The sequence below is a fragment of the Mobula hypostoma genome, chromosome 3, assembly GCF_963921235.1.
Source record: "Mobula hypostoma chromosome 3, sMobHyp1.1, whole genome shotgun sequence".
NCBI classification, from domain to species: Eukaryota; Metazoa; Chordata; class Chondrichthyes; order Myliobatiformes; family Myliobatidae; genus Mobula; species Mobula hypostoma.
Window position 1 is genome coordinate 153,084,950 of NC_086099.1, and position 27,601 is coordinate 153,112,550.

The window sequence follows — 27,601 nt, forward strand, 5'->3', positions numbered from 1 at the left end:
ACCCTTAGAGGTGGTAGAAATGAATTTATGAGAGTAGGGTATGACATACAGTTGAAAGAAAAACTTTTGCTTTGTTCCTAATGCCTAGGATTTAATTAACCAAAGGTTTCCTTTTTGATGCAATATTTCCTGAGCAACTTTGTCTCTTAGTTCCTTTCTCTGCTAATGCCAAAAAGCCAAACATTTCTCTCTGTCATCTGGGAGACTGAAATATTATATTCTCATCACCTTAGTGAAATTCATGATTTACAGTGCAGGAAATTATCCCTGTCACTTCCTGGCCCATATATATAGATCCAACACCTTTCTCTCAAGCACAGATGGAAGATTGGCTAATTGATAGAAAGCAGTGGCAATAAATGGATTGAGAAACTGTAACTGGTGAGGTGCTGTAAGGATTATTGATGTAGCCTCAGCTATTCACAATACATTTGGATAAATTTGTTAAAAATATGTATAACATCTACATCTGGAAATCAGGATGATAGATGGGTAGCAAGTTTAATTTTAAATCATAGATGCAATGAAGCACAATAAGTACTTTATACCTGAAACCAGTAACTTGGCTGTTATTGTTACAAATAGTAAGAACCCAATAAATAAAATCATGTCTTGAAATGTAGCCCTTCAAACCTGCTCTACACTTTAACACAAATCATGACAGACCTACTCAACAGCGTTTTCCCACATTTTCTCTACATGTATCCATTTCCCAAGTGTCCAAAATTACAACTCATGTTAGAATTTGTGTGTACATGTCAAGCAAATGTCATCTAACTCCCACATTCTTCTATCAATGAGGTTGATTGAACACTACACAAAAAAAAATCAAATAATCCTTGAGGAGAAAATTCTCATTGTGTCATTTCAAGTCTAAACTCCCAAATCCATAATCATTGGCTTTCTACCCAGATGAAACCGCCTCTCAGCATCTTTTCTGCCAATATCTTTATTAGAAACACTAAAATGAGATCACACTAATTTTTTTCTGAACTTCAAAACATCTATGCATATATATCTTAATAGGTGGACAGTTTTGAAGAGGTAGTATAGTTTTGCAGTTAATTGGCCAACTTCATATCGCCAAAGTTCAAAGTAAATTACCGAAGTACATGCAGTTGCAAGAAAAAGTTTGTGAACCCTTTGCGATTACTTGGTTTTCTGTGTTAATTACTCATAAAATACGGTTTGATTGTCATCTAGGTCACAATCATAGACAAACACTAATAGCCTAAACTAATCACAGACAATTGTACTTCTGGTCAACACTGAATACACCATTTAAACAATCACAGTCTACTTTCAAAAAAGTAAGTGAACTTCTACAAATACTATTTAGAGTCAGGTGCTCCAATCAATGAGATGAGATTGGAGGTGTGGGTTGTAGAGGTGCCCTGCCCTACAAAAAAGACACACAAATCAGGTTACTGTCAGAGCCTGCTCTTCCCAAGGGAGATGTCTTTATGTGCACCACACCTCAATCAAAACAACTTTCAGAGGGCCTTAGAAGAATTGTAGAAATACATGAAGCTGTTAAAGGCTACAAAGACATTTCTAAAGACCTGAGTGTGAATCAGTCCACATTAAGAGAAATAGTCTGCAAATCGAAGAAATTCAATACTGTTGATACTCTCCCTACGAGTAGGTGTCCTGCAAATGATCACACCAAGAGCACAACGTGCAATGCTGAAGGAGGTGAAAGAGAATCCAAGAGTAACAGCAAAAGACCTGCAGAAATCTCCAGAACTTGCTAAAGTCTCTGTTCATGTGGCTCTATAAAAAAAACACAACAAAAATAGTGCTTGTGGAAGGATATCCAAAAAAAACAACAACTTGCTGCATGTCTCAGGTTTGCAAAAGATCACCTGGATGTTCCACAACACTTCTGGGACATTGTTCTGTAGTCAGATGAGGCAAAAGTTGAACTTTCTTGGCAGAAATTCACACTGCTATGATTGGAGGAAAATGGACACTACACACCAACACTAAAACTTCATCCCAACTGTGAAGCGTGGTGGAAGGAGCATCATGGTTTGGAGCTGCTTTGCTGCCTCAGGGCCTGGACAGCCAGCAATTGTTGAAGGAACAATGAATTCAAAATTGTATTAAGACATTTTACAAGAGAATGTCAGGGCAGGGGTCTGTCACCTGAAGCTTAATAGAAGTTGGATGATGCAATGAGACAATAATCCAAAACCAGCAACAGAATGGATTAAAAAGAATATTTGTGTTTTGGAAAGGCCAAGTCAGAGTCCAGATCTTAACCCAATTGAGACGCAATGGCATGACCTGCACTGGGCTGTTCATGCATGATATCTCCGAAATATTCATGAACTAATAGTTTTGTATGGAGGAATGGTCTAATATTCCTCCTTGCTGTTGTGCAAGTCTGATCAGGAGCTACAAGAAACTTTTGGTGGAGGTCATTGCTACTAAAGGAGGTTCTACCAGTTATTAAATACTACAGTTCATACTTTATCCAGCCTGGACTATGAATGATTAATCAATGTGCTCAAAAAAGACATGAAAAGCGCAATTGTTTGTGTTACTTAGTTTAGGCAGATTGTGCTTGTTTATTATTGTGTCTTAGGAAGATCAGGATCAGATCACATTTTATGAATGATTAATGCAGAAAACCAGGTAATTACAAAAGGTCCACAAACTTTTTCTTGCAACTGTACATAGAATTCTAAAGCCCACACTTAACTTTTTCTTGTTACTAACTTAGATTCTGAGCAAAAGTTAAATATTTTTAAATGCAAGGAAGGTATTATGTCCACAAAAAGCGGGAGAAATAAACTGCATTTTATAATAAATATCATCTCAAAGTGCACTTCAGGTTCAAAATATCACTCAACACACATCAAAGTTGCTGGTGAACGCAGCAGGCCAGGCAGCATCTCTAGGAAGAGGTACAGTCGACGTTTCAGGCCGAGACCCTTCGTCAGGACTAACTGAAGGAAGAGTTAGTAAGAGATTTGAAAGTGGGAGGGGGAGGGGGAGATCCAAAATGATAGGAGAAGACAGGAGGGGGAGGGATGGAGCCAAGAACTGGACAGGTGATTGGCAAAAGGGATATGAGAGGATCATGGGACAGGAGGCCTGGGGAGAAAGACAAAGGGGGGGGAACCCAGAGGATGGGCAAGGGGTATAGTCAGAGGGAGAAAAAGGAGAGAGAGAGAAAGAATGTGTGTATAAAAATAAATAACAGATGGGGTACGAGGGGGAGGTGGGGCATTAGCGGAAGTTTGAGAAGTCAATGTTCATGCCATCAGGTTGGAGGCTACCCAGACGGAATATAAGGTGTTGTTCCTCCAACCTGAGTGTGGCTTCATCTTTACAGTAGAGGAGGCCGTGGATAGACATATCAGAATGGGAATGGGATGTGGAATTAAAATGTGTGGCCACTGGGAGATCCTGCTTTCTCTGGCGGACAGAGCGTAGGTGTTCAGCAAAGCGATCTCCCGGTCTGCGTCGGGTCTTGCCAATATATAGAAGGCCTCATCGAGAGCACCAGACGCAGTATATCACCCCAGCCGACTCACACGTGAAGTGTCGCCTCACCTGGAAGGACTGTCTGGGGCCCTGAATGGTGGTAAGGGAGGAAGTGTAAGGGCACGTGTAGCACTTATTCCGCTTACAAGGATAAGTGCCAGGAGGGAGATCAGTGGGAAGGGATGGGGGGGGGCGAATGGACAAGGGAGTCGCGTAGGGAGCAATCCCTGCGGAAAGCAGAGGTGGGGGAACGGAAAGATGTGCTTAGTGGTTGGATCCCATTGGAGGTGGAGGAAGTTATGGAGAATAATATGTTGGACCCGGAGGCTGGTGGGGTGGTAGGTGAGGACCAGGGGAACCCTATTCCTAGTGGAGTGGCGGGAGGATGGAGTGAGAGCAGATGTACGTGAAATGGGGGAGATGCGTTTGAGAGTAGAGTTGATGGTGGAGGAAGGGAAGCCCCTTTCTTTAAAAAAGGAGGACATCTCCCTCGTCCTGGAATGAAAAGTCTCATCCTGAGAGCAGATGTGGCGGAGACGGAGGAATTGCGAGAAGGGGATGGTATTTTTGCAAGAGACAGGGTAAGAAGAGGAATAGTCCTGATAGCTGTGAGAGTCAGTAGGCTCTATATATTGGCGAGACCCGACGCAGACTGGGAGACCGCTTTGCTGAACACCTATGCTCTGTCCGCCACAGAAAGCAGGATCTCCCAGTGGCCACACATTTTAATTCCACATCCCATTCTGACATGTCTATCCGCGGCCTCCTCTACTGTGAAAATGAAGCCACACTGAGGTTGGAGGAACAACACCTTATATTCCGTCTGGGTAGCCTCCAACCTGATGGCATGAACACTGACTTCTCAAACTTCTGCTAATGCCCCACCTCCCCTTCATACCCCATCCGTTATTTATTTTTATACTCACATTCTTTCTCTCTCTCTCCTTTTTCTCCCTCTGTCCCTCTGACTATACCCCTTGCCCACCCTCTGGGTTCCCCCTCCTTGTCTTTCTCACAAGGTCTCCTGTCCCATGATCCTCTCATATCCCCTTTGCCCATCACCTGTCCAGCTCTTGGCTCCATCCGTCCCCCTCCTGTCTTCTCCTATCATTTTGGATCTCCCCCTCCCACTTTCAAATCTCTTACTAACTCTTTCTTCAGTTAGTCCTGACGAAGAGTCTCAGCCTGAAACGTCGACTGTACCTCTTCCCAGAGATGCTGCCTGGCCTGCTGCATTCACCAGCAACTTTGATGTGTGTTGCTTGAATTTCCAGCATCTGCAGAATTCCTGTTGTTTGCATTTCAAAATATCACTGTTTGAATATCTTACCACTTGGTATATTTTCCAGATTATTCCCCTTTTTGAGGCCATGGGAACTTACTTTTTTTGCTTATATTCTAATTTTCATGTTAGAGTGTCACTGCCAATTTATAATATGTGCATTTCTTCAAAAATATACTCCAGTAATGTTATTACACAGATGAAGTTTTATTCAGTGCTATTGAAGTGGTTGCAAATATGATTATTACTACAGTTACTATTTTTAAAAAACAATCAATATCAACATTAGTTCAGACAAAAGAAGCTGCAAAAGGTTGTAAATCTAGTCAGCTCCATCTTGGATACTAGCCTGCAAAGTATCCAGGGCATCTCAGAAAGGCAGCGTCCATTATTATGGACCTCCAGCACCCAGGGCATGCCCTTTTCTCATTGTTACCATCAGGTAGGAGGTACAGAAGCCTGAAGGCTCACACTCAGTGATTCAGTAACAGCTTCTTCCCCTCTGCCATCCGATTCCTAAATGGACATTGAAGCTTTGGACACCACCTCATTTAAAAAAAAACAGTATTTCTGTTTTTGCATGTTTTAAAAAAAATCTATTCAATATAAGTAATTGATTTACTTGCTTATTTATTATTTTTATATTATTATTTTTTCTCTCTGCTAGATTATGTATTGCATTGAATTGCTGCTGCTAAGTTAACAAATTTCACGTCACATGCCGGTGATAATAAACCTGATTCTGACCCAATAACTAGATTATCTTTCCTAACCTCTATATTCAATAAGAATATTGTATCCTTCACCAAGTGGAACAGATATGGGTATGCTCTTAAAGCATTTTTATCTTAGCTGCTCATCATTGACACAATTCCATAAAAATGCTATTAAAATATTAAAAATTAGACAATACACGTCCCTTTTATGTAAAGGGAAGAGATATGACAACACAAATGAGAGCTAGTTTTTTATGTCAATGGAAGTGTTTGTTGGCAGTGGTAAAAACAATAGGTGGTGGTGTGTGTTTCATGGTAAACTCTCAGTGATGCTCCAATGTGGTGGTTTTGCTGAGAATGTGTTCCCCTGACTTCGAACACCTAATGGTCAAATGCCATCCATTCTCTTGACTTAGGGAGTTCTCTTCTCTTCCATAGCTCTGGCCACAGTGGCAGACTATAATCAAGATACTGCAAAATGCCATCTCCAACAAGAAACAGTCCAACCCAATGCATTTCAAATCATAGTTGGGTACTTAAACCAGGTTTGTTTGAAGAAAACCATCAGTATACAACTTGTAGCACCAGTGGTCTCAACACATTACACCAGTGTATACTAAGATGAGCAATGCCTACCTATCTTTCCTATCCCAGAACATATTTCGGTAAATTTGATCACATGACTGTCCTTCTACTTGCATACAGAGGCTAAAGTTCAAAGAAAAATTTATTATCAGAGCACATACATGTTGTCACATACAACCATGAGATGTATTTTCTGTGGGCATATTTAGTTAATATATAAAACAGTAACTGTAAACAGGATCAGTGGACAACAAACCACAAATGTAGATATAAGCGAATACCAATAAATTAACAAGCATGAAATAACAAGGTAAAGGAGTCCTTAAAGTGAGACAATCAGTTGTGGGAACATCAGAAGTAGAATGAGTGTAGTTATCCCTTTTGTTCAAGAGCCTGATGGTTGAGGGGTAGTAACTGCTCTTGAACCTGGTGGTGTGAGTCCTGAAGCACTTATGCCTTAAACCAATAGTATCAGCGAAAAAAAGAGCATGGCCAGGGTGGTGAAGATCTTCAATGATGGATGTTGCTTTTCTACGGCAACATCTCTTGTAGATGTGCTCAATTGTTGGGAGGGTTTTACCCGTGATGTGCTGGGCCGAATCCACTCCCTTTTGTAGAATGTTCCCGTAGCCAGTCAGCACACTTTCCACAACACATCTATAGAAGTTTGTCAAGGTTTTTGATGACATGCCAAATCTCCACAGACTCCTAAGGAAGAGACACTATCATGCTTTATATGATGGGCCCAAGACAGATCTTCTGAGATAGTGACACCCAGGAATTTAAAGTTACTGACCTTCTCCACTTTTGATCCTCCGATGATTATTGGCACAAGAACCTCTGGTTTCCGTCTCCTGAAGTGTACAATCAGTTCCTTGGTCTTGACATTGAGTGAGAGGTTGTTGTTACTACACCATCTTCAATCTCCCTCCTGTATGCTGACTCACCACCACCTTGATACAGCCCACAACAGCGATGTCATCAGCAAACTTGTACATGGTGTTGGAGCTCTACTTAACCACACAGTCATAGGTATAAAACGAGTAGAGCAGGGGGCTAAGCATACATCACTGTGATGCTCCTTTGTTGATTGAGATTGTAGAGGAGATGTTTAATCTCCTGCTCTAATCACTTATGGCTGTGTGGCTAAGTACAGCACCAAAGCCATATTCAAGTTTGCTGATGACACCACTGCTTTAGGCCAAATTAAAAGTGGTGATGAATCGGCATATAGGAGGGAGATTGAAAATCTCGCTTAGTGGTACAACAACAACTTCTTACTCTATGAACTTGAAACCGCTCACTCTCTCCACTTTTGATCCCTCTAAGGTTTGCGTGTTCCCTCATCTTACCCTTTCCTGAAGTCCACAAATGGGTCTTTGACCTTACTGAAATTAAGTGCAAGACTATTGCTAAGACACCATTCAACTAGCTGGTATATCTCACTCCTGTACACTCTCTCATCATCATCTGAGATACTGCCAACAATAGCTGTATCACCAGCAAATTTATAGATTGGCATTTGAGCTATGCCTAACCACACACAGTCAAGGGTATAGAGACAATAAAGCAGTGGGTTAAGCCTGAGGTATGGCAGTGTTGAATTGGAGATGTTATTACCAATCCACACAGACTGTAGTCTTCCGGTTAGGAAGTTGAGGATCCACTTGAAGAGAGAGGTACAGAGGCCCAAGTTCATCACTCCAACATTGGAAATAATGCTATAGAAAGGCACAGAATCACTTAAAATCCATCCCTAAAATGTCCTGCCTTCTTACTCTATTTTAAAAGCTATCTTTAATACTGTTTCATCTGTCTGAATATTTCATTGCATGGCTTAAAAATGCCCAGGGATTCTGGTGGGATGTTTTTATTACCTTAGTGGTAATAAATAACTGCATGATATTATTTCAAAACATTCTGTTTATTGCATAGGGTGGTCAAAGGTTTAATGTATTGTTTATTCCCAATCTGAATTTCAATGAGGAAGAAATTAAAAATACTTCAAGATACATCTTAATTTAAAACTGAGAAATCTGGATCATTTTGGCTTCTGAAAAATGATGAAGGAACATAATTCATCTAAAGTATTAAAGACTGCAAAACTTTATTAAACTATTAGATTGCGCAGCATTTTCAAACAGTTCATACAAATTTGCAACACGAGTTATTTAATCGAACTAGTCCACGTTAATGCTTCATACCATTAACTTCTCAATTAAATCTAAACACTAAATATACTTCTACCACCACAGAATATATATATGGGAGATCATTCAGCGACCTGAACTGACTCTTTGGTAGGAATACTCTAGAGACACTTTATAACCTTCAAATACTGATTAAAAATCTAATCTGAATGAATGTTATTATAGCCCTTACTGCACTGTCACTATCAGGACCTGATAAAGGGCCTTGGCCTGAAATGTCAACTGTTTCTTCCCCTCCATAGATGCTACCCGACTTGCTGAGTTCCTTCAGCATTTGTGTGCATTGGTTCAATCTCTCTTTTTTTAAAAAAAAACAAAAGGAACTTCATCGCAGTTCTAAGTGAACACTTCTAATTCTTTGAAAATTAACATTCCAAACTGAAGCTTTTACTATAGAATGTTATCTACTCGGAACCATGATGCAGCTGTCCATGTTCATTTCACTAAAGCAATTTTCAGATGCCAGAAACACCACCCACATTCCTTCATTGTGATTGCAATATGATAAAAAACCCAAAATAAAAATCACATTTCATATGAAACTAAAATATTTTAATTTGTATTCAAAAAATGTCTTTCATGAAAGCACAATTCACTAAACACAGTTAAAAGTACATTTCAAATGTAATAAATGTCATAATATAGTAACTGATTAGTAATAACAAATTTCACGACATATGCCAATTATATTAAACCTGATTCTGAGCATAGTACCCGTGACCATCACAAACAACAATGTGACACTATTTTAATGATACTGATAATAGGGTAAATATTATCAAGGTACCAATGATAATTCCATCACCCAACATAATGGAGCCTCCTTTTATTATCCTATCCAAGATTATATTTCTGACACTACAGTACTATACATTGTTTAAAATAGGAAGGTGCCTGGAAAACAGGAATAAGAGTACTTAGTATTACCTCAGTGGTATTAAGTGTTATTTAGTAACTGGAAAGACATAATATTGAGTATTGTGCAAAATTCGTAGGCTCCCTAGCTATATGTGTAACACCCTGGGAAAGGTTTCACTGCTAATGTAGTGGTCTTTCTGTAGAAGCAGTATTTGGGTTATGGTTAGAGATAACAGGTGCTTTGGAACATGAGCTGTCCAATCACAGAAAGGTGTTTTCGTGCTGTGTGCCTGGGTCTTTTGTTCAGCGGGAGGTGAAGAGAGAAGACACCGAAGCGGGGTCATGACCCGACGAAAGCCCCGGGGCGGGGGAGTAACCAAAGGAGGATCAATGAAGGGGAAACTGAGCTGCAACTTGTGCACATTAGACTGTTTGCCTTTTCTTTTTTTGCTTTTTTCTTCATTAACCCTGTAGTCAAATTAAGAATTATAAAGCTAAATTGTTTAATTGTATGCAGTGTACTGTCTGTTATCTCATGGTACTGAATTGTAACAGGGAACAAATCATGCAGCATCCACACAAACGGGGTGGTTTCGGGGTGGACTCGCATCTCAATCTCAGCCGTTTGGCAGGGCCAGAGATTGTCTTCCCTACACTTATGTAGCCGACGGAACCTGAGGGTTACAATTGTTGGGTATCGTTCGGGATTGATTTCGTTGGATGCTGTGTGATTGCCCTGAGCATTGATCCAGTGGGTTGTGTACTAAACTATTGTCCAGCAAAGTGATTACAATACGTGGGTATGGATGCTGCCGGGGTTGAGCGGTGGTGTGAATCCATGGGGTTACTGGTAATGAATGCATGTGTGTTGAGTGGGGTAGATATTCGTACTCCTGATGAATTGTTAATTCAACTTTTAAGTACTGTTAAAGCTGTAGGGAAGTTACAATTGTGGGGCGGAGGTTTGATAAAGTGGTGGGCACAGACTTTGTTTTAGTTCAGACTAGCACTAACATAATGACGGTGGAACTGCCTGGTACTATTGGGGCCCCAGGAGAGGGCGGGGGGTGTGCCGTGGACTGTCCATACTTTGCAGAAGGGGAGTGTAAGGGAGCGGGCCAAATCGCAAGTCGAATCTCCCATAGCTGGGGGCGGACACTTCAATGACAGGGTGCTTGTGTTTCTGCGCAGCAAGGGGAAGGAGTGGTCTGATTTGGAATGTCTGATTAGCCCCCCAGTGAGAAGTGAGTTTCAGAACGTGCCAGGAGGACAGGGAGAAGCTTTCTGCCGACACTTTTCTGCTGGAGAGGCAGCTAAATTGCTTGCAGCGCAGAGGGGCCATTCAGTTGGCTGAGGTGGATCAGTTAAGAATGGACCAAATAGCGAAAGGCGCCCAGTCCCAGAACCTGATCCCTTGGGGTTTCTGACTGTCTCGTAAGACACACCCCCTCCCCCCCCCAAAGTTTATTGAACTGATCAGAGAAGTACGAGGAGGAGGAGAATGCAATGGAGGCGCGGGAGGCCTCTGTCAGCAGGGTACAGTCCTCGGTAGTGGTAGAGGAGATCATGGCAGAATTGAGAACTGAGATGTCCCAGTTATTATCAGTAAGTGTAGGCGTGGCCACCACCACCTCCCCCGCCGCCCCCCCCCCCAGATGATGGAGCTGTGGATAGAGAGGCGGATCCCCTAAGGGGGCAGACTATGCGGAGGGCTGCTAGCAGCCAGGCTCCCACGAGAAGGGGAACGGCCGGTATTGTCTGTTATAACTGTTGTGAAGAGGGACACTTCAGACAGGAGTGTGAATGATGGGAAACCCCCTGGAGAGCGAGTCCGCAAGTATCAAAGCAGAGAGAGACGTTGGAAAACTTAAAAGGGACCCAGCGCGGGGACAGCCTGGCATATCGGGGGAAACACATTCCCAGCAATATATCAAGGAACACCCTAAAGCGAAAAACCATATTCCTGAAGGCTTAGTGGGGCCAAGCTCCAGTGTATCACTACTGAGAGAGGGTATTTATGTTTGAGCCATACTTGACACAGGGTCGCAGTTCACTTTGCTGTGCCGTTTATTTTACAACCAGTATTTGATATATTTACCATTGACACCATTCAGTGCACTAGAGATCTGGGGTCTTGGTTGTGGGGATTATCCATACGGTGGTTAGTTGTCAGTGAAGCTGGAGGTTTCAGAAGCCGATGTGAGAGTGGCTGAGGTCCTTGTTACATTAGCGCTGGTTTTTCCCCGAGTCGAGAAGCCCCTATGCATCCCCTGTTGATAAGGGCAGGATTTCACTTTTCGTGGGGACCAACATTCCTATTGTGAGGAGGCTCATGGGAGCCTGCAAGGAGAAAGCTTCCAGAGAACATTGTCTGTTCACCCGGTGTTTTGAGCTGCTCTTGAGGAAGTGTGTAGCTGCACTGGGCCAGATAACGAGCTTAGACAAGGGACTGTGTGGTTCACTCAGTCCAAGCCAATTGTGTTATGGCCCGGGGAAGTAGCGGGAGTAATGGGAAACCACAAATTTCCCAGAATGCCTTAGGGTGAATCCCTCTTGGTGGATACTCTGGAAGACCACAAAAAGGAATCAGGCGTGCCTGCTGCAGTACTGGTGAGGCCTGAACTGCAGAAGCCCTCGGTTGTACATGCAAACAGGATGGCAGTGATTGTCAAGAACACTATGAAGAGGGAGGTCAACTTCAAGCGGGGGATGCCCCTGGCGCATCTCTTCTAATGTCTAGTGTCCTGTGAGACAAGTGGGGAGAAATTATCTGCAAAAGGGGGAAAATTGACTGCTGAGTCATTCAACTTTGGGGACTGCCCGGTACCTGCAGGTTGGAAGAGGAGGCCGATAGAAGAGATGTTGAAGCCAGAAGGTGTCTTTTCCACTGACGAGTTTGATGTGGGTTGTTCCAAGAGCACTCGTCACACTATCCAGATGACTGAGGACACTCCGTTCTGAGAGACGTTGCAGCGACGAGCCTCAGCAGAGGTGGAAGACATTTGGCAGCATTTTTGTAAACTGAAGGAAGCTGGGATCATCACTGAGTCCAGAAGCCCCTATGTGTCCCCAATATTAGTGGCCAGAAAGAGGAATGGGAATTGGAAGGTACGGATGTGTGTAGACTATAGGACTCCGAACAGGTGTACCGTATTCAATCAGTATACAGTCCCGAGGATCGAAGACGTACTGGTCTGTCTGAGTGCGCGAAGCGTTTCAGTGTGCTGGACCTGAGGACTGGATATTACCAGATCCCCATGAGTGAGGCTGACAATGAGAAGAAGGCATTTATATATTCACTGGGATTCTTCCAATTCAAAAGGATGCCCCAGGGCAGCATATCAGGAGCCCCTGCGATCTTCCAGCCTGTCATGGAGAAAACAGTCAGGGATATGAACTTGCTTGAGGTATTGGTGTATCTGGATGACCTCAGTGTTTGGGTCCACCTAGGACGAACATGAAGCAAGGCTACTGAAGGTGGTGGGCCGCCTGAAAGCTGAAGGGTTAAAACTTTCCCTGGACAAGTGCCAATTCTGCAAACTATCTGTCAGCTGTGTCAGACACAGAGTCTCATGGGATGAAGTAGCTGCAGATCTGTCCAAGATAGAGGCGGTGACCACATAGCCAAGGTTCCAGACTGTGAGTGCTTTGCTCTTGTTTCTTGGGTTCTGTGGATACTATCAGAGGTTCATGAAGGGCCACAGGAAAGTGAGTCACCCTCTAAATCAGCTTCTGTGTGGTTAGCCTCCCTTGGGGAAGAAAGGGAGGAAGACAAAGGAGAGGGGGGTAAAGAGTATTTTAGCCCTTTCGAGCCATTTGGACCAAAGTAGGATGCAAAATGTGAAGAGCCTTTCAGTCACTGAAGGAGCTGCTGACACAGGCGCCTGTGCTGGCTTTTGCAGACCCCGATTGCCATATGTACTGCATACGGATGCCAGCAGAAAGGGCTCAGGGCATCTCCTGCATCAGGGTTGAGAACTGTTGGGTTGCAAAATCATTACATCATTCTCTTTTTAGATTCTCTTTTAACGACCTTAATCTAAAATGTCCTGGAACCCGATCTTGTCCAAAGAGAGCTATACTTTAGTGAGGCAGTTCTCCATTGGGATCTCTGCAAGTTAAAGTTGCTTAACTACCTTAGCTCACCTCAGAAGTTTCATCTGCATGCCCTATGATTTTGACTCCACTCCCATGACCCAGCTTGGACCCTTCAACCAAATATATGGTTGATATAGTGACAAAAATTGGCATTAACACCACAAATCCTAATTAACTATGACTAAAAGTAGCATGAAATGATCATGCACCTATTGTTGGTTAACAGAGAGGAACATCAGCCATGAAACTTAGTTACAGTGATGGAAATTTTCCATACCTATATAAATAATGTCTTCAGAGATGCAGTTCTCAATAAACTATCTTGCAGGACTCAACATAACAGTTACTGGAGTCAAGCACCATTAGATAAAGGTGAACTCAAAAGGAGATACATAACCATAAACTAGGCCAAAGGAATCGGATATTATGCAACAAGAAATAGACAGGCTTGGGAAGTGAAATTCAAAGCTTGGGGTTTGGGGAAACCAAAGCTATGGCTACCAATTTTGAAAGTCAGTATAGATTGGAAACATTAACATTTTATAGTTTGCAGAGGAAAGGGAAGACAAGATCATAGTCAAGTAAGGAAAGAATACTTAAAACTGAGCCACTTTTAGATAGGGAGCTACTGTAAATTAGTAAGAAATGGGTTTGGTTTAAGTAACAGGTTAGCAGAGTTACCACAATGATGCAAGGTGGGCAATCAACCAAGAGAGGACTGAAGTAGTTCAGTCTGGAGGTAGCAAAGGCATAGATGAGCTATGAAAGGACAGATATTATGAAGCTGGAAGCAGCTAGTTGAGGTGATGGAGAAGATTAGGAAGTTGCAAGTTTCAGTACAATGCAAGTAAGTGAACCATTCAGCTTGAAACAACAGCATACTCAGTCTGAACTGTGCAACTACCTATTATGATGCTTAAACTTGTTTTTCTTGAGCCAATCAAGCACTCATTGCTTTAATTAAAACATTCCATATGATATTTTTTCAAATTAATAAAGCTAGAAAGATAACATATAAATCAGTAGAAGTGCAAAGCATCACATAAATAAGCTAACATCTAAGTAGGAAATACTTGCCAGTAGATGAATAGAGTCAGTTTTGCTACAACAGAAAATTAATAACACTGAAAGACCAAGGTTTCAGAAAAGTGTGAAAAGATACATCAGTCACCCTGAAACAAAAACACTTCTTATAAAAAATTATTTAAAAATCATTACACCAGTAAAAATACCTACAACATTGCATAGCAAATTGTTGCTCGAGTTACATTGGAAACAGCATGGAAAAATGGGTCCTCTGGCCCAACTTGCCCATTGTCAACCAAGATGTCCTCTGGAACTAGACCCATTTGCCTGTATTAGGAACATATTCCCTCTAAACCTTTCTTGCCCATGAAAATGTCCAAATATCTTTTAATTATTGTATTTGTACACATTCCCACAATGTGTGGAGAAACCTATCCCCATATCCCCTTGAAATCTTTCTTTTCTCATCTTAAATGTATTCCATCCAGTTTTAGACTCCCCTACATTAGGAAAATGATTGTGCAACTCCCTTATCTCTACCCCTCATTACTTTTAAACCACAGCCTCTTTTGCTCCAGGGAAAACAATCTCAGCATATCCATTCTCTCATTATAGCTATCCCCTACAGTCCTGGCAAGATACTTCTGATTTTATTTTTTGTGCCCTCTCTACTTTAAATCTCATTCTTCCTATAGTATGTTAATCAGAACTACACGAGTATTCTAGGTGCTGTCTCACCAACATCTTGTACAGCTGTTACAATATGGCCCAACACTTGTACTCAATCCTCCAATAACCCATCAAAAATCAATATTGATTTTGCTAGAATTTGTGAGTAATACATTTGTCACTTTACAACTAATGATCTACTTGCCTTCAAATAAGCAATACCAGCTCAAATGTAAAAAAAATCCTAATAGCAAGTTACATCTAAATTCTGCGAATGAAGTCAAGGCACAGTCTTCTTTGTGAGTTCCTCTATTGTTGCTTTGCTGCAATGTAACAGAAAGGAGCTGTATCTATAAAGCACCTCTCAGGGTATCCCAAAATACTTTGTGTAACTATTGAAACCAAGAACTGTATGAACTGATTTGCATTAATTTGCCACAAATAGTATCATTTGGAGACAAGATTAACATCAGCTAGGAAAAGGGAAACAATGCTCCAATATTATGCAAAAAAACTCTTGATAATCCACTATCTTATTTTACATAGATTCCAAGAGTTTGGCATTGGGCTCACTTGGTTCCATCTCAATCATCCTTTTAAACTCAATAGACCTTTGACCCAACATACCTTTTAAAATTCACCGGCACACCATTCCCACCCGCTTTAACCTGTGTTTATAGAGAAAAGTTGAATAGATCAGGACTTTATTTCCTACCGTAGAAGAATGAGGGGAGATCTAATAGAGGCATACAAAATTATGATGGGTGTATATATAGGGTAAATGCAAGCAGGCTTTTTCCTCTGAGGCTGAAACTAGAGGTGATGGGTTATGGGTGAAAGGTGAAACATTTAAGGGGAACATGGAGGGGGGGGATCTTCGTCACTTAAGAATGTGGTGTGAGTGTGGAATGTACTGCCAGCAGAAGTGGTAGTTGCTGGCTTGATTTCAATATTTAAGAGGAACTTAGAGAGGTACATTGATGGGAAGGATATGGGGTGCTATGGTCTGGGTGGAGGTCAATGGGACAAGGCAGATTAGTAGCTCAGTATGGACTAATTGGGCTGAGGGGCCTGTTTCTGTGCTGTAGTGTTCTATGACTTTCTATCAACATTCATTTAGAGGAGATATTACATCTTTCCTGTCCTCCCTGGAAATGCAAATTAGAGCTTCCTCAAAGTTAATCAAGCCTTTGTATGAACAGATATAAATCTGCAACTACAATCTTGTGATACAATTAGTCCTGGCAAATAAGACAGCAATTGTACTTTAAAGCTTTGACGTGATATTTTAACCAGTGATTTGAATTTGAGAAAATTCTATGTATTATTTTGTACATTAACAATTATTCTGGAATAACCTGGTACTAAAACATTTTAGTTGAAAACAAAGCCTTTATGAAGACATGCTTTTTTTAAAAAAAGGTACCATTCAAAAGTCATTGTGAATTCTCATGTTTAGCAGCCTTTCAGCAGTCCATAGTTACTCGTTATACCGAGCTTCACACTTATTTGTATAATTATCACCAACCGTCAGTACATCAATATTTTTATAACTTTGTCCAAATCTTAGAATAATGCAATCTTTCCACATGAGGGAAAGTGAAAAACAATAGATTTGGCAGACTGACAACTCCTAACTCTATAACTGAATGTAGAATAGAGAAAGGGAAAAAGAGCATGTCAGAGCAGTTTGAGCGATGAGTGTGGATTGGGATTCAGAATCAAATGCAGAAGAAAGGAACAGGTGAGACAAAAGAATGATTTGTAAACATAATCACAACTAAATTTGATGAATTTTCAACAAAGAATGTACAGCGCAAGAGTCATACTTTGGCACAGAGACTGCGGGGGTTTACTCTCCATAGGTCTGGCATTCATAGCAAGAGGATTCGAGTACAGGAGCAGCAAGGTACTATGGCAGTTGTACAAGGCCTTGGTGAGACCACACCTGGAGTATTGTGTGCAGTTTTGGTCCCCTAATCTGAGGAAAGACAATCTTGCCATAGAGGGAGTACAAAGAAGGTTCACCAGATTGATTTTAAACGCAAACAACAGGAATTCTGCAGATGCTGGAAATTCAAGCAACATACATCAAAGTTGCTGGTGAACGCAGCAGGCCAAGCAGCATCTATAGGAAGAGGCGCAGTCGACGTTTCAGGCCGAGACCCTTCGTCAGACTCTTCCTTCAGTTAGTCCTGACGAAGGGTCTCGGCCTGAAACGTCGACTGCGCCTCTTCCTATAGATGCTGCTTGGCCTGCTGCGTTCACCAGCAACTTTGATGTATGTTGTTTCACCAGATTGATTCCTGGGATGGCAGGACTTTCATATGATGAAAGACTGGATCGACTAGGCTTATACTCATTGGAATTTAGAAGATTGAGGGGGGATCTTATTGAAACATATAAAATCCTAAAGGGATTGGACAGGCTAGATGCAGGAAGATTGTTCCCGATGGTGGGGAAGTCCAGAACGAGGGGTCACAGTTTGAGGATAAAGGGGAAGCCTTTTAGGACTGAGATTAGGAAAAACTTCTTCACACAAAGAGTGGTGAATCTGTGCGATTCTCTGCCACAGGAAACAGTTGAGGCCAGTTCATTAGCTATATTTAAGAGGGAGTTAGATATGGCCTTTGTGGCTAAAGGGATCAGGGGGTATGGGGGCAAGGCTGGTACAGGGTTCTGAGTTGGATGATCAGCCATGATCATACTGAATGGCGGTGCAGGCTCGAAGGGCTGAATGGCCTACTCCTGCACCTATTTTCTATGTTTCTACGTCTCCTCTCTGCCTCTTCACCTTAATTTCGGTTTCTAACATTTCCTCACGTACTCGTTCAAATTCACATTCAAAATTTGTCAGCTATTTATCTCACATAGCTGAATAAGTAAAAGAATTCTTCCTGTTTTGTTATGGGTGTTATATATAAGGTCTCTAATGGAAGCCCATGTGTGGTATATTTAAAGACACACATAATGCTAACTGCAAATTTAATTCCCTGGATTAACGATACTGAAATGTCTATATGTATCTTAATTCTGCTTAATAGTCATAGTCATACTTTATTGATCCCGGGGGAAATTGGTTTTCGTTACAGTTGCACCATAAATAATAAATAGTAATAGAACCATAAGTAGTTAAATAGTAATATGTAAATTATGCCAGTAGATTATGAAACAAGTCCAGGACCAGCCTATCGGCTCAGGGTGTCTGACCCTCCAAGGGAGGAGTTGTAAAGTTTGATGGCCACAGGCAGGAATGACTTCCTATGACGCTCTGTGCTGCATCTCAGTGGAATGAGTCTCTTGCTGAATGTACTCCTGTGCCCACCCAGTACATTATGTAGTGGATGGGAGACATTGACCAAGAATGGCATGCAACTTAGACAGCATCCTCTTTTCAGACACCACCGTCAGAGAGTCCAGTTCCATCCCCACAACATCACTGGCCTTACGAATGAGTTTGTTGATTCTGTTGGTGTCTGCTACCCTCAGCCTGCTGCCCCAACACACAACAGCAAACATGATAGCACTGGCCACCAAAGACTTGTAGAACATCCTCAGCATCGTCCGGCAGATGTTAAAGGACCTCAGTCTCCTCAGGGAATAGAGACGGCTCTGACCCTTCTTGTAGACAGCCTCAGTGTTCTTTGACCAGTCCAGTTTATTGTCAATTTGTATCCCCAGGTATTTGTAATCCTCCACCATGTCCACACTGACCCCCTGGATGGAAACAGGGGTCACTGGTACCTTAGCTCTCCTCAGCTCTACCACCAGCTCCTTAGTCTTTTTCACATTAAGCTGCAGATAATTCTGCTCACACCATGTGACAAAGTTTCCTACCGTAGCCCTGTACTCAACCTCATCTCCCTTGCTGATGCGTCCAACTATGGCAGAGTCATCCAAAAACTTCTGAAGATGACAAGACTCTGTAGTGCTCTATGGTAGATAATGTTTAATAATCATTAAATATTTGCTGATGACACTGCATTGATTGGCCTTATCTCAAACAATAATGACGTGGCCTACAGGGAAGAAGTCATCTCTCTGACATAGTGTGTGAAGAAAACAACCTCTCCCTCAGTGGTCGCAAAAACAAAGGAGCTGGTTGTGGATTGCAGGAACCCCTATTGACATCAATGGATCTGGGGTTGAGAGGGTAAACGGCTTCAAGATCCTCGGCTTCCACATCACCGATAACCTCACGTGGTCTGTGCACACCAGCTATGTGGTGAAAAAGGCAGAACAGCCCCTCTTTCACCTCAGACGGTTGAGGAAGTTTGGTATGGGCCCCCAAATCCTCAGAACTTTCTACAGGGGCACAATTGAGAGCATCCTGACTGGCTGCATCACTGCCTAATATGGGAACTGTACCTGCCTTAATCACAAGACTCTGAAGAGTGTGGTGTGGACAGCCCAGCGCATCTGTAGTTGTGAACTTCCCATGATTCAGGCCACTTACAAGGACAGGTGTGTAAAAAGGGCCCGTAGGATCACTGGGCACCCAAGCCATCCCAACCACAATCTATTCCAGCTGCTACCATACGGGAAGTGGTACCACAGCCTAAGAGCCAGGACCAACAGGCTCCTTCCACCAGGCCAGACTGATGAATTCAGGCTGATTTCAGTGTACTCTATATTACATTGACTGCTCTGTTTATTATAAATTATTACAAATTACAGTGATTGCACATTCCACATTTAGATGGAGATGTAACGTAAAGATTTTTACTCATGTATGTGAAGGATGTAAGAAATAAAGTCAATTCAAATGCTATTTTTAAATGCAATGTATATTCCCTGCTAAGACACAAGAGATTCTGCAGATGCTGGAAATCTTGAGCAACACACACAAAATTCTGGAGAAACTGAGCAAGTCAGGCAGTGAAATAAACAGACACTTTGCTTTAGTCTAAGAATTGATGAAAGGTCCTGATGACAGGTCTCAGCACGAAACTTTGACTGTTCATTTCCCTTCATAGATGCTGCCTGATTTGATTTGCTGACTTTCTTCAGAATTTTGTGTCTATTTCCTGCTGCACTATTTATTCAACTTAAATTCAATCCTTACTAGAACTATTGTGTTTCATGGTCTTTTTATATGTGCTTGAAACCCACAGCAGTCTGGGCTAGATGACAAAGTGGGATGCATTTTGATAGCAACTAGACAAATTAAACAAAAGGTTTACCCTTTTCTCCAGCAAATCTACATGCTACCAAATGATATGCAATTGAAACATGTCCTCAATTTCCATGGCCTGCATTACTGAAGTAGAAACTGGCAGTTCACATCTGACAATGAATGTGCAAAACTGAGTGCCCAAATTTGTTCCATGGTTGTCATAGAAACATGAAGTAGCAAAGACTCAGCTTTCCAATGTTCCAACACCTGTACAGAAAATTTCAACCTATTATCTGAATTTCAGAAACACAAGCATAACCAAATAATGATTCTGCCCTTTCAAAATACAACCTGATGTTTGCTAGGTAGTAAAACTGATCATATTTCTCCAGATTGCAGCATTGGCAGTCTCCTGTTTTCAGAATTTATCTCAGCTGATTTTGAAACAAGTTTCAGAGCCTGCTAACTACTTTGTAGCCACTGAAACATCAACATAAAAAATGAAATGCAACATCTGTAGTAAGTTTGACATCACTTTCAGAACTTTGTTGGCTACCTTGTAATTGATGAACAACCATAACAACAGGACTAAAACCTGCCATTCTTCATTGTGGATTGCGTGCGCAGCATTCCTTTTATATAATCTTTGCAGCATCATGGTCCATGACACAAAAAAAAGGTTGGGAACCCTGCAGTAGAACCTAGAACAATACTGCACAGTATAGGCCCTTCAGCCCACAATATTGTCGGCTTATAATATTACCGCAGCACACTCTCACGAGTTAAATTGTCTAAACTCTCCTTTTATAAATATAAAAATATGCATGGTGACACCTTGCAGCCTGCCCCCAGCACATCATAAAATCAAGCTGATCGTTATCTTAAATATTCTCTGAGAGTATTTAACCGAACAGGTTAAAACAGTGCAGCCTGGTCATTCTCAGTGAAAATGACAGGGATTACCTATGATGAGACCTTACCTCAGTGTTATCATTTTAGTTATTTATGTCAGAATTGAATCAGAACTAAATTTCTAGCAAAATAAAATAACAATTTTGTTTCTGGACTCAAAACTCCACGACATGGATTCTAGCCTCTGCAGACCAAAGACATCTTCAAGGAGTGGTGCCACAGGAAGGCAGCGTCTATCATCAAAAACCCAACCACCAGGACATTCCCTCTTATCATTGTTACTGTCAGGAAGGAGATATAGAAGCCTGAAGACACACACTCAGTGATTCAGGAACAGCTTCTTCTTCTTTGCCATCCGATTTCTAAATGGACATTGAACCTATGAACACTACCTCACTACTTTTTTTTTTAAATTTCTGTTTTGTATTACTTATTTTAACTTATCTATTTAATATACATATACTTACTGAAATTCATTTTGTCCTATATTTATCATGTATTGCATTGTACTGCTGCTGCAAAGTTAACAAATTTCACGACATATGCTGGTGATATTAAATCCAATTCTGACATCACCATTGAAAATAGAAGTACTGTAGAAAATCCCCATAGATATTTAAAAGGTTAAAGTATTGTTTTGTAATACAGTACTTTCATTAACAGTCATTTGTAGAGACCTATACTTCCTAGCAATGATCTATATACCATAACAATGCTAACTATCCAACTTTGATTGAAATGAAAAATATTTAGAGCTCCAAAAAAGAATATTAATACATAATTAGTATATTGGAGACCATCTCTGTCTAACATATGTCAATGTCCATTTCCTATATTTGAAATTAAAAGATGCACCCAAAAGTTTTCGGACTACAAAAGTACAAAGGAAATTTACTAAAGTACATATATGTTATCATATACAATCCTGAGATTCATTTTCTTGGGGTATATGCAGGAAATCCAAGAACCACAATTCACAAACACCAACACTGAGTTGGAGTTCACTGTAAGAGGTTGATCCGATGTGATGACATGATCATGTAAAGTACAGTTACCACACTTTTGTGTTCAGTGCTTGGAGTACAATAAATGAGTTGTGGTTTTTCTTCACATAAAATACCTTGTCGTTTTATTTGCAAAAACCTACAACTGCACCCAAAAGGACAGATAAGCAACTAATGTGCAAAAGACAACAAACTGCACAAATACAAAAGAAAAAAAAATAATAATATAATATGGAGAACATGAGAGGAAGATTTCTTGAGAGTGAGTCCACAGGTTGTGGGAACAGTTCAGTAACAAAGGACATTAAGGACATCCTGAATACTAAAAAGAGGGTGTTTAGAGATGGAAATAGGGAGGAGCTGACAGCAATACAGAGGGACCTGAAAGCCAGGATCAGGGAGGCTAAAGACAAGTATAGGAGGAAGCTTGAGTGGAAACTCCAGCAGAACAACATGAGAGAGGTCTGGAGGGGGATGAGGACCATCACTGGGTTCCGGCAAACTAGCAACAGAGGAGCTGAGGGCAGTGTGGACAGGGCCAACGAACTTAACCTGTTCTTTAACAGATTTGACATTGTGGCCCCTGCCCATCCCCCACGAGTCATCTATTGTTGGCCCCCAACCAACACATATTCCACTTTCCCCTCCTACCCCTCCTCACAGTCCCCCACCCTGCTCTCATGACTATACTCCTTCCCCACATGAAACCACCACGGTGGGCTTCACAGCTGAACAGGAGAGAAGACAGCTGAAACGTCTCAACCCAAGCAAGGTTGCAGGCCCGGATGGTGTCAGTACCCGGGTGCTCAAATCCTGTACCCCTCAGCTATGTGCAGTACTTCGCCACGTCTTCAACCTGAGCCTGTGTCTCCAGAGGGTTCCTGTGCTGTGGAAGATGTCCTGCCTCGTCCCTGTGCCGAAGACGCCGCGCCCCAGCGGCCTCAATGACTACAGACCGGTGGCATTGACCTCCCACATCATGAAGACCCTGGAGAGACTTGTTCTGGAGCTGCTCCGGCCTATGGTTAGACCACACTTAGATCCCCTCCAGTGCACCTACCAGCCCCAACTAGGAGCTGAGGACGCCATCGTCTACATGCTGAACCGTGTCTACGCCCGCCTGGACAAGCCAGCGAGCATTGTGAGGGTCATGTTTTTTGACTTCTCCAGTGCGTTGAACACCATCCGCCCTGCTCTGCTGGGGGAGAAGCTGACAGCGATGCAGGTGGATGCTTCCCTGGTATCATGGATTATTGATTACCTGACTGGCAGACCACAGTACATATGCTTGCAACACTGTGTGTCCAACAGAGTGATCAGCAGCACTGGGGCTCCACAGGGGACTGTCTTGTCTCCCTTTCTCTTCACCATTTACACCTCGGACTTCAACTATTGCACAGAGTCTTGTCATCTTCAGAAGTTTTCGGATGACTCTGCCATAGTTGGATGCATCAGCAAGGGAGAGGAGGCTGAGATGAAACTTTCTCGTCACATGGTGTGAGCAGAATTATCTGCAGCTTAATGTGAAAAAGACTAAGGAGCTGGTGGTAGACCTGAGGAGGGCTAAGGCACCGGTGACCCCTGTTTCCATCCAGGGGGTCAGTGTGGACATGGTGGAGGATTACAAATACCTGCGGATACGAATTGACAATAAACTGGACTGGTCAAAGAACACTGAGGCTGTCTACAAGAAGGGTCAGAGCCATCTCCATTTTCTGAGGAGACTGAGGTCCTTTAACATCTGTCGGACGATGCTGAGGATGTTCTACGAGTCTGTGGTGGCCAGTGCTATCATGTTTGCTGTTGCGTGCTGGGGTAGCAGGCTGAGGGTAGCAGACACCAACAGAATCAACAAACTCCTTTGTAAGGCCAGTGATGTTGTGGGGATGGAACTGGACTCTGATGGTGGTGTCTGAAAAGAGGATGCTGTCTAAGTTGCATGCCATCTTGGTCAATGTCTCCCATCCACTACATAATGTACTGGGTGGGCACAGGAGTACATTCAGCCAGAGACTCATTCCTCCGAGATGCAGCACAGAGCGTCATAAGAAGTCATTCCTGCCTGTGGCCATCAAACTTTACAACTCCTCCCTTGGAGGGTCAGACACCCTGAGCCAATAGGACTTATTTCCTGGCATAATTTGCATATTACTATTTAATTATTTATGGTGCAACTGTAATGAAAACCAATTTCCCTCGGGATCAATAAAGTACTGCATGACTATGTAATGGAGCAAGTGAAGTTGATTGAAGTTATCCTACAGGTTCAAGAACCTTTCCAATATAATTATAGCTCTGACTCAATTAACAGTAAAAAAAAACTCAATAATGGCTATAATAATATCACAGACTTTTAATTTTGGTAGACAGAACCCATGGAATTAAAACTAAAGAAAAAAGCATGAATTAAATATTCAACTGAGAAGCAAATTTGACTCTACTTCCTGGTCCCTCCTCATAATTCTTGCTTTCTAATCCACAAAACAAGCTTCTATCAGCTGCCAATTTTAGTCAGATTTTATTAAAACTGAAACTGGTGATGACAAAAGCAATGGAAATTACAATTTAAAAACCATGGAGATATGAAAATCTGCTAAATGCACAGTGGTTGCAAATACGTTTGTAGTGTGTTCATAAAAGTAACTGTACATTGGTATAATCAGCTTCCAAAATTACACAGCTTATCCACTTTCATAACGATAAAATTTAACAAGAATACATTGTTTAAAGTTCACGCAACTAGCATCAAATGCCATGCAATCACCCCCAGTGGCCATTTTCCAAATAAGCTACTTTTTTTCTCTGTTGCAGAAATTCTTAAAGTCCAACATAACCAAGAATGTGATAATGCTCATTAGTTTTGTCACATTAGTTTTTATTAAACAAACAAAAATATAATTAAGTATTACAATTTACTTATATCGTATTATCACTAAATATGTAAACAATGTTTTAATCTCCCTTTTAACCAAAAATTAGATGCAAAACGGATAAAATTAAACCCATGAACAATTAAATTCCTTAATCATGTTAAAAGATGTTAACACGGTAATATCATCCAGTACTTATCTGGCAGCTCAGTTATGCAGAAACTTGCAAACCGCAAAAAATGGTCCTGGGTGGTAAAACAATGTTCCTGGTGACACATTGCAGCTGCAGGTTTACTCTAATACCATAATTGGATAAAGGGAATATAGAAGCGTATAGGCTATGGTCGGCAATTCAACTCTGAAAAGCAAAGTTAAAACCCGGAAACGGTGCTTGAAAGTGAAATCTCATCATAACAGCTTACAGATGATACAGAATTGCATTGCTCAATGTATAATGTGCGTGATAATGGTAAAGCTGGGCTGGGAAAGACTGCTAGGCTGTGTGAGTGTGTTAGCGTCAATTCAGATTAGATCTCAAAATACTTTGCTCAAAATCATTCAAAGCGCGGACAGAGAGAAGAAAATCATGTACCCAAATTAGAAGGCAGAACACAAGTTGTTGTCCAAGCAGGTCGGCCAGGTCGACTTTTGAGGGCTTCAAACATGCTGCAGTTGTTTTCAACAACTCTAGTATTCAGGTAAAATTCTTACTATAGTCGGGCCCCGCGTGACACTTACCGTCTCGATGGGTGCGGGTTGAACGGACTGACTCCTTTGGCCCCTCTTTCCTTTTTAATGACACATTTTCACAGAGACCTCGCTCCGCAAAACTGAATTCACAGCGCCCAGCACTTAATCCGCTTCTAGTCTGTGAGCAGGGCGCTCGCCTTCGCCTTTCAGAGGCCAGCGAGGGCTCTGTCTGATGGCAATGTCCGTGCCAGGCAGAGCAGGTCAGCCAGGTAGTTGGGATCACTCCGCTCGGGGATCACTCTCGGGGGAGAACGAGCTGCGCGCAGAGAAATGGTGCGAGAGGTGCGGGCGCACACCATTCCGCCGCTGGGCTGATTACTGCCGTGTCATCGGCTGAGCGGAGCCGAGCCGGCTCGCCGTGCGCCCGACCCGATGGCGTCGGTTAGCTGACGCCGCGCGCCCCTTTGTGACGCTCGCCCCGTGCCGAATCCCTCACCGTTAGCGCCAGCCCGCGCCGCGCCGCGCCGCACCGCGCTCCACCCGATGGCGAAAACACACCAGCTGCGCCACCCGGAAATGAAACGGCAGCAGCGGCTTCCACGTCACTGCACACACAGCACAGCGCGGCCAAGTTTGATGTCTTTATTACTGAACTCTCTATCCTGGTTGTTTATTGATTAACTTGTGTATTTATAGCAAGTCGAATGGCGTTCATTATAATTTTTTTCGTGTATCTGTAACAGAAAACGGTAACGAACTACGACTGTACTCACGTGCAGATCTAATGGAACTAACAGCACTTTGCAACAAATGGGACTTCCCTCATTCAAACAAAAAAAGGGTAAGTTTCGCATGGTGCCTGTAACAGAAAATGGTGTTCTTTAAATCCTTCACAATGTGCCTGAAATGGTTGAGACGCTGGCCAAAACCTGACATGTCGGAACATACATGGGTTCGAAATCACGTGTATGAATCAACGAGGAAAGAAAAAGCAAAAAAGAGAAATCACTGACAAATTATTACTTTGGCTGAACTGCAGTTTGCTTGAAATGGAAGAGTGCTATATTAGTAACGGTCGTTGCAATAGTTAAAATGGTAAACGAATAAAAACATCTATAGTTTTCTGAGATTACAATAATAAAAAATGCCTCATCTTAACCTGTTGCAAAATTACTTTTTGTCATAGAACAGTAAAAATGAAAACATATAAACTCTTATTTTGTTATATTTCTAATTTCCTGCCAGAATTAGACAATTGGACTTGAATGCACTGCGCGTGCTAATAATATTCCGCGTGTGACGTAAGTACGTAACAGTTGCCCTGGTTTCGACGTGACGGGAAAAGAATGGCGGCGATGGCCGGCTCTCCTGTACCGGTAGCAGCTTCCACTCCCTCTAAGGTCCGTAATAAGAAGAGACCGACAAGTCCAGGAAACAGTGGCAGTACAACTGCGAAGAAGAAGAAAACAGGGCAGGTAACGAAGAGAAATGTTTGCGGTCGCCAATGAGGTAGAGCCTGGGCATATGAGGCTGTATTATGGAGTCAAGTTCCATCGTAGATGCTGCAAACGTGAAATAAATAAAAAACGCGGGGAATAGTCAACAGGTCAGACTAGCTTTGTAGAAGGGGAAATGGGGTTAATGTATAGTCTAAAGACCTTCCAACGCAAAATAGGGAGAAAGTTAGGGATGAACTTTTCAGGAAGACAAACTTACCTGGGAAAGGTTAGGGCTAGAGTTCCGATGCAAATGCCATTAGACCAAAACGTTTACTTAATTATATTCCATAAATGCTTGCGGACCTGGTGAATATTTCCAGAATTTTCTGTTTGTGCTGTATGTTTCCAATTATTTCTATATAAATGAAAAACAGAAAATGCTGGAAACTCAGTTTCGAGATTGCAACGTTTTGTTTTATATGAGCTTTCCAGTACCTGTTGTTTTTATTATATTTTCAAATTTTCAGTGAATATATTTGTAGTATGAGTAAGGATTTAAAGCATCATTTACAATGAAATGTTCTGTTCTAATATTTTTTGAAAATCCATCTTTTCCTCTTCTGTCATATGC

At 42.0% G+C, this 27,601-nt stretch overlaps 2 protein-coding genes across 4 annotated transcripts in view; one reads left to right on the plus strand and one right to left on the minus strand.

Moving 5' to 3' along the window:
• The window catches only part of galnt1 (UDP-N-acetyl-alpha-D-galactosamine:polypeptide N-acetylgalactosaminyltransferase 1), a 161,203-nt gene that overhangs the window by 87,913 nt on the left and 45,689 nt on the right, over positions 1–27,601 (minus strand). For 2 of the 3 annotated variants that reach the window (XM_063043907.1, XM_063043906.1), the window contains exon 1: positions 25,580–26,118. The exons of the other annotated variant lie outside the window; for it this stretch is intronic. The gene's annotated coding sequence lies outside the window, so the exon portion shown is untranslated. Of the gene's footprint in view, positions 1–25,579; positions 26,119–27,601 lie in introns of those variants that run through there. 3 annotated transcript variants of the gene reach the window in all.
• Positions 24,904–27,601, plus strand: part of ino80c (INO80 complex subunit C) — a 33,979-nt gene continuing 31,281 nt past the window's right edge. The window contains exons 1-3 of the mRNA XM_063043909.1: positions 24,904–25,539; positions 26,275–26,372; positions 26,777–27,006. Coding sequence (XP_062899979.1) covers positions 26,878–27,006 — 129 coding nt within the window. The 5' untranslated portion in view covers positions 24,904–25,539; positions 26,275–26,372; positions 26,777–26,877. The remainder of the gene's footprint in view (positions 25,540–26,274; positions 26,373–26,776; positions 27,007–27,601) is intronic.